Raw genomic sequence first — 8,245 nt, 5'->3', positions numbered from 1 at the left:
TAAGCCTCTCCTTCCACAAGACCAGGCAAGGGAACACAGTAAACAAAAAAGCTTTCTCAAGAACGTTCCTCTGACAACAGTGTTCTGGCTTTTCTCAGTTTACTCAAAAAGTGTTACATCTGATGCTTTCAAAATTCATTTAAATAGCCAAACACGCTGAATGCCAAAGGTCAACTCAAAACTGCCATGAATAATCGATTATTGTAAGTGATAATCGATTATTCAAGTCCGTTATAGAAGATTCAAAAAGAGATAATCGATTATTGTAAGTGATAATCGATTATTCAAGTGAGACTTGTGATAATCGATTATTGCTTCATGATAATCGATTATTGTAGTTAAAAAGCATATGATAATCGATTATAGNATGTNCATAATCGATTATATCAGTAGAAATTACAAAGTTAATTATTTTCCTACTAATTCAAGAGACTACAAGTTGCTTTTAAATATTCTCCTATTACAAACAAAAATTACAATTTGCAGCATCATCAAAACTTGTCTTCAGGTTTTACCAATACCCCTTTATTGGTAACATTATTACCCATTAAAAGATTTAGTTACAATAAATGGATTCAGAAAAGACTTTATGAATGAAGTAAAAGAACTTGAGATCGTCGATCTCTTTCTTAAAGATTTGAACAAGTCGATGTCAATCAATAGTGTAAAAACACTTCCTAATGTCGAATTCCAAAAACCAAAAAGTGGTTTCCCACTTTTCTCTAATCCGTTTTAAGGCTGAATAGAGACCTTAGATCCAAATAAAAATGTAATATGTGTTTGAAAACTCGTAATCATAAATAAATTTAATATCATTTTAATTGTTTCTTTCATACCATTTATTTAAATACTATCTTTCCCTTATTTCAATGGATTAATATTAAATATGAATCTCATACTCATATTTTACTTTTATCATACTCTTTTAGATGTGAGAATAATAAGATAGATACAAGTTAAATTTTATTTCTTACACTTTTTTCTTCTCAATTGATTTATTATTTTTTCTATTCAATTAATTTATTCTTTCTTTGAATTTCTAATTTAATTCTCTCGTCATAATAAAACAAAACATTCCTAATACATGATCATGTATATAATTAGATGAGTGAATTTTATAATATTTATTTTAACATTTATGTACAAGGTTGATTTTAATCAATTGACGGCATAATTGTTTCAAAAAATATATCTTAAAAATTCAAAGGTATATTTTATGCTTTCCTAATTATAATAAATTTTAATAAATTGTGGTGACAACTCATCCTTTTCAACTTCTAACTATATATTATATATTTATCATTAACGTTAACAAAATAATAATAATTAAATATGTTTTTCGTCTAAAGATTGGTATAGATATCATGGTATATGATCAGGAATATAATTATAAATTTCATTTGATTATTTTGTTAAAGTTAAGTGATTAAAATAAAATTATTAGTGAGATGAATATTAATCATAGAATAATTATTTAAAATCTGATTTCATATATTTTTATTTTATAAAAAAATAATTTTTCAAAAATTTATATTTTGACACAATTCATTTTTTTTTTAAAAGACTAAATCTATTGTATTAATAATTTATTGAATGATTTGACATAAATATTATGTATAATTCTTTTATAAAAGAACAAAATTTTTTAGATGGGTGAGTAGCGGATAGACATCGTTCCCATCCTTCATCTAAAGACTCAAGCTACCTTAATCAATTCTACAAAGTGGTAAGGGTGCACAAGTTTGATTTAGAGGACTATAAATAACCTTATAATAATAATAATAATGATGATAATATACAGATCAAAGTACTTGGTAGATGAAAATTGTCAGAATTGGACTATGCAGCCAATGCTTTCCTATCCTTCTAAGAAATCCAAAAGATGAAATGCTGAAAGAGTTGTTATCTTTCGGACCAATTTGAAAAGTCCAGAATTCTCAGTAAGTCACTGTCACTTATGCTGAGTGTCAAATTCTGTGATCCTCGTCATCCATCATCTGTTGCCTGAATTTGAGAAGCATACTGAAGGTTCCAAAGAACATCCTCAATGGATGGTCGGTTCCATGACTCAGGAGATATGCATTTATTTGTTATGGAAATCACAACAAAAAGAGATTCTTTTGAGCAAGTAGCTTGCACAACTGGGTCCACAATCCCTTTCCACCCATCCTGACTATTGAAAGTTGCCTGCAAAATTGATATGCTTCTGTTATAAGCACTTATCAACTCAGTTAGAAAGCTTTTGAAAATAAGCAGTTATTTCTCAAGGTTTAATCGTTTCCAAACATTTTATGTAAGACTTGTGGTGATGGTATTGTAGGACATTTCATTATGGCTTGTGATTGGAAGATATTATGCTATCTGAACATCTTTTGTGCATACCATTACATTCAACACAGCTGTTACTCTTTCAGCTGATACTGAAGGTCCAACCAGTGCCTCCAGTAGTATGAATCCAAAGCTATAAACATCATCCTCTAACATTTTCATTTGCCTGAAAAAACATCATGACACATAAACCTCAAAGAATGTTGGGAGAGAGGACATTGGATCTTGAAAGGATTATGAAAAGAAAAGAAAAAAAAAGGCATATGATATCTGGGAATTCTTACCACGAATTAGGACTTTCTCCTTTTACCTACAAAATAGAAAAAACAAGACATAAACAAGGTCTTTCAAGAACACAAATAAAGGGAAAAACAAAAGAAAAAAAAGAGTGCAATCATACCCCACATGCATCAGCTTCTTCTGATATAATGGACAATCCATAGTCACTCAACTTTGCCATCCAATTCTCACTCAGCAAGATATTGTCACTCTTAAGTCGATTTTTGAAGAAACCAGGTATCATGCCAGTGTGTAGGAAGTGGACAGCCTTAGCAATGTTGATTAGTACTGATAATCGCTCAGACCAGTTGAAAACCTTGTCAGAACTATGTCCTGCACATGCAATTTGTCACACTTAAATTTAGTTCTCAGTATAAACAGCTTCACAAACTAGTTGGTGGGGACCAGAGATTTACTTTCAACTTTGTAATGCATATTATATTTCAATTTGAGGGTCTGAATGCAAGTTGGAAAACAGATGCCGACCCAAGCTTGTTTCACTCTTCGAATGGATTCTAAAGCTATTTTAATATTCCAAGATGCCATTATCCACTTAGCACAGCTACCACATGGTATTGACAGAAAACAAGAAAAGAAAGCCATAATATTAAACCCCATTTCCCATCAGAGATACACCACACTCTGCTACAATACAAGGAGGATATTTCATATTTCTTGTAAACTTCTGCATTTACTTGTCAGAATAATGTCATTCATGTGAAAACCACTACTTTAGTGTATAGTTTATGGCTCGTACTTTGATATTCAGTCACCATTTTTTAATTAAGAAATGAAGTAATGTTCCAGACATGGCAGGTGAAATGCTATACTACACGGAAGTTGGTGCTGGTATTGACTAATGAAAGAGTTTCAGATTCACATATTTTAAGACAAGAATCGGTGGATTCAACAATTAGAATTTAGAAGTTCCTTCATGTAGTTGAATATAGCAGTTTATTTGACTAATGTTCTGCTTTTAGTCGCTTGTATGATGATGATGATACTAGTTTAAATGACTTGGGATTTTAGTATAACCATTAAGAAAGTGAAAGAAACGGTATACTCTTACCAGAGAGATAAGTTTGAAAAGTCCCATTTGGCACATATTCATAAATGAGAAAGACATTTGTCTCATTATTCTCTGCTACAACACCATCAATGCAGTGACCAAGAAGGGATACCAAATGAGGGTGACGGAGCTTTGCAAGCAAATCCAACCTCAGTTTGAAATTTCTAACTGAATACTTTTTTGACACAGGCAGGGACCTTATTACAATCTGTATCCCACTCTGTAGTTTTCCTCTGTAAAGCTGCAAAATTTGGGAGAAATTTTAATTAGTATCTCATCTGACAAAAGGAAAAGATAGATCATTATAGCTTAGTTGTTGTTCAAATATCAAAACCCAAATGTCATATTCAACAAGTCTCAACTTTCAACAATTTAAATCTTGTTTTAAAAATAGGATATGGACACTACCTTCCCATATATATTTTCACCCATAAAAGTAGAGTTGTCAAAGTTATTTGTGGCTTCCTTTAGCTCTTCCAAAGAATAAGACCTACATGTGGGGAGGTCCTCTCTGCTTAACTCTGCAATTTCAGAAATATACCCTGAAAATAGTAAGCCCAAAGGGAAAACAAAAATATGAAGTTAATGTACATGTCCCAAAATTTTTCATATATGCATGAGTATATCCATATTTTCATCTAAGTTTTGAAAAACAGTTTTCATTCAATCGCAATTCAACAACAACAATTGCATCTACATCAGCTACATTTGTCTACACTGTCCTACAATATTCAGCATTGTGACAAAACTGCTATTGTGATCACAATTTAAAGCCTTGTTTTGGTCCATTTTATGAATGAAGAAAACGTACTTGCATTTGTCACAAGCTCAGAGGAGAACCCTGCCGCGTAGCTGCTATCTTGAACTGTTTTATGCAATAGGTGCTGCTCTGACACACCTCGAAGGAAGAACTTCTTACAAGTTATGACAATGGTCAAAGCCAAAACCACAGAGATTAAAAGAATTCCTACAATGACACCAACAAAAATTCCAACTCTATATGATTTCTTCTTGGCATGAGCTTCTGTGCAGTAGGATACTGAATGCTGATGCTGCACTCCCCCAGATAAACAGTTTCCGTCACTCTTAACGATTCTATTTTCTGATCTAGTGCTCAGTGAAGAAGGTAAGTCCCCCACTAACCTATTGTATGATATGTCAACAAATCTAAGTTGGCTGCTACATTTTAGGTGACTTTGCAATGGTCCATTCAACATGTTGGAAGCCAAATTCAAGTAACTGATGTTTGGCAAAGAGAAAAGTTCAGCAGGAGCAGTGCCAGTGAATGCATTGAAGGAAACATCAAGCTTCTGAAGACTGTTAAGTTGACCATAGGGCTTGGGAATTTCACCTGAGAAGGAATTTCTTCCGAGGAAAAGACTAACCAACCCTTTTGGCATTGCTGGCAGGAAAGACTCTAATTTGTTTTCTCCTAAATCTAGCCGTTCCAAGTTACTCAAAGCACTAAAATCTTGCAGTATCCCTGATATTTGATTGCTTGACATGTCAATGTCTTTTAAAGAGGTGACACTAAGGATTGAAGGTGGAAATGGACCCTTCAACATGTTATTCCTCAAACTAAGAACTGAGAGATTGCTTGATGAATTGAACACGTTCGGGATGGTTCCATTGAAGAAGTTATCACCCAATCCAAGAGTTTGAAGGTTCACCATTGTGCAAATCTTAGGAGGGATTGATCCATAAAGATAATTGGAACTCAAATCCAGATGTTCAAGTGCATAGAGTCTGTGAATTCTATCAGGGAGTGGTCCCCACATGCCCAAAGAGACAAGACTAAGCACTCTCAGGCTGGTTAACCTTGCCACTGTAGCCACAAAAGAGTCCATGGAGAAGCTATCTGATAGAGTTCGATTTGGAATGGCAAACCCATCAAAATCTCTACCCTCGGTTGGCTTATCACCCAAGATGGAGAGCTCGGTGACAAAATTGTCCTTGCATGTGACATTCACTTGCCCAGAAGAAGAAACAGAGCAAAGATCTGTCCAACGATCTTTCCATATTTCCAATTGTCTTGGGTACTCCAAGTGCTTTTTCAACTGAAGAAGCACTTGGGTCTGAGAGGACTGCATCTGAGCACTGCAACTACTCACAAAAAAGACACACCAAAATGAACAGAATAGCAAAACAAAGTCATGAAATCCCATGAGGAAAGTTCTACTCTTCTTTGGCCACTGCTTGAAGGAGCAAAGAGCAACTTGCTCGTGTAAAGAATCCAATGGAAAACCTGCCTTAAACAAATTTAAAAGAAGTCTAATTAAAATTATTGAAAACTTTTAACCAACCCATAAAAAGATAATGTTAACAATAAAATGAAGATGACTTGCACAGACGTTGTAATTCACTGATACCTCATATGAGCTTAAATATCTTTGACCATTTGAATTGTTCAACAGAGTTGGTTGTACAAACATTAATGAACAGAATGTAGCATGATAAGCTTTGGTTATGACTATGAATGAAGGAAAAGTAGCATGAGGGTAAAGAGAAAGAGCAACATTAATAACATCTGGGAGAAAGCTTTCTCTTAAATAGGGGGAATCAGATGTAAATCAGTATTAAACAAGAGAAAGATCAAGCAGTGATCTTTGCTCAGAATCTGATATACGAAAGTGGGGTACCTGAAGTTAATGCATTTACTGCTTCCACATGGTGTTCTTTCCCACTGTGCTCTCTCCACCAAATAGCAATAATGGGGGTGCCAGAGGAAAAGGGTAATATGAAATGTTCTTCTGTGAGAAAAATAGGAGGAGAGAAACGAAACTGTTCTGATGAGAAGAAACAAAGGACTATCTACATAATATATTGTTTCAGCTAAAGTTCAAACTTTTTATGGTTTCTAATTCAACTCTTTACAAAAAAAGGATATTGGTGAAATTTGAGGACTTCTTGGGTAAGATGTTTTAGCCAATAAACATGGAATAGAACATCATAAGTTGTTATGTGTTAACAGCAGAAAACAAACAAATAAAACACCGTGTGATGGGCCATATGATACACTTGTGTCTGTGGTATCTGTCTAACAAACTAGAGGTGCCATGCTAAAGGGCCCCACAATCATTGTAGAACTATGTCTACATCTGTAACCTTTGTTACCATTTTCTGATTGTTGCATTACTTGGGATTCAGGGAACTGCAATAAACTGCACTGCACATTCAGATTTCTGAGTATTTAGTTGATGAAAACTGATCACAGACTTAGCATTTGAATAGTTGATATTCAATCAAATTATCATTGATGATGAATATGGGTTTATATATTTTAAATTTAACTGGGTTTCTATTCAATTTTGTTATATTATTAAAAATTAAAAATTTATATTTTTAATCATATTTATACTGTTTAATTTTTTTAATTAAGTTATATGATTATTATTTTATCTCATCATTTTATTTTACTGTTAAAAATATGAGATTTTACAGTTGGTGTAAATAATATTTATTAATAATAATAATAATATGATGACACCATCCTTTCAATCTATTTTACATCTATGGTTGATTGAGATAATGTAAACATTTTATTGTCTTTGTTTGAAAATTTGAGTGCCAAAATAATATTTCATTAAAAGAAATTTAGAATATTTTATTATGCAACGTTACTATTATGAAAGATATATAGTCCTGCATCACTTACTTTTTACATTTTTTTAATAGTTTGTATAAAATGACTCTTCATACATCTTGGTAATAAACATTTCTCATATGTCTTGGATAATAAAGAAAGAAAATTGCTGGGTCGAGGGTCTCCATCTTTATTCGAATTATTTTATGTTTTTATACTTTGATCCCTAAACAATCTGAATCTTTTGGAATATTTCGGTTTAACTGAGAGTTATATGTTAGAAATATTCCGATACTCAATTCAATAATTTTGCTAAAAGATTATATAATAATATGAGTTGTAAAAGAGTTTATCTTTTATCTCATGTTCAACTTACATTTATAAATATTGTAATAGACTTACAATTAGGTTTGATTCATTAATTATTAATTAATGATTTTCATAATTTTTATTAATTATCAATTAATAACTTTTATAACTTTTATTAATTACTAATTAATAATTTTTATTATTCTTATTCATTATTCATTAATAACTATTATTGTTTAGAGTAATTGTTAATTAATTACTATTTCTAATGCATTTGATTTTTAGTTAACAAAACGATCATATAGGACAAAAATGTTATTTTAACTAAGATGATGATAGATATCATTATTACTGTTGCCTGTGCATACTATGTGGAAAGGAAATGAATTATGCAGAATATGTTTTAGCATAGAAGAGAGCGAGAGCTTAAAAGAATGAATGAAATTCTTATTAACTTTAAAGAGTGTGTGATAAGGTCGTCAAAGACAAGAAAATTGTAGAAAAAATACTCAGAATATTAACCCCTCAATTTGATCATATAGCGCTGACCATAGAAGAAACTAAAGATCTCGAGCGAATGAGGGTGGAGGAATTGCATAATTCATTAGAAGCATATGAGCAAAGATTAATCGAAAGGAGAAATGCAGAAAAAGGCAAAAATCAAGGTGTGAGTCTAG

The 8,245-nt window shown here is 32.2% G+C and overlaps 1 protein-coding gene across 5 annotated transcripts; it reads right to left on the bottom strand.

Moving 5' to 3' along the window:
• Positions 1-1,746: 1,746 nt before the first annotated feature.
• On the bottom strand, positions 1,747-6,592 carry LOC106752774 (probable inactive leucine-rich repeat receptor-like protein kinase At3g03770). 5 transcript variants are annotated; one of them, XM_014634535.2, is made up of 8 exons: positions 6,316-6,592; positions 4,488-5,925; positions 4,085-4,218; positions 3,677-3,917; positions 2,729-2,940; positions 2,613-2,638; positions 2,383-2,494; positions 1,747-2,187 (listed from the first exon to the last, which is right to left on the bottom strand). In XM_014634535.2, the coding sequence occupies exons 2-8, from the start codon at positions 5,839-5,841 to the stop codon at positions 1,987-1,989; spliced, it is 2,280 nt and encodes a 759-aa protein (XP_014490021.1). In that variant the 5' UTR covers positions 5,842-5,925; positions 6,316-6,592; the 3' UTR covers positions 1,747-1,986. The 5 variants fall into 5 exon arrangements, with proteins under 5 accessions (XP_014490021.1, XP_014490022.1, XP_022632956.1 ...); XM_014634536.2 differs by having other exon boundaries at positions 4,488-5,921; XM_022777235.1 differs by lacking the exon at positions 6,316-6,592 and adding an exon at positions 6,046-6,271.
• Between the last annotated feature and the right edge of the window lie 1,653 nt (positions 6,593-8,245).

This window comes from Vigna radiata, unplaced genomic scaffold (genome assembly GCF_000741045.1).
Source record: "Vigna radiata var. radiata cultivar VC1973A unplaced genomic scaffold, Vradiata_ver6 scaffold_43, whole genome shotgun sequence".
In the NCBI taxonomy this organism is placed as follows: domain Eukaryota; kingdom Viridiplantae; phylum Streptophyta; class Magnoliopsida; order Fabales; family Fabaceae; genus Vigna; species Vigna radiata.
Note: the sequence above shows the minus strand (reverse complement) of the source record. Positions and strands in the feature narration are given on the sequence as shown.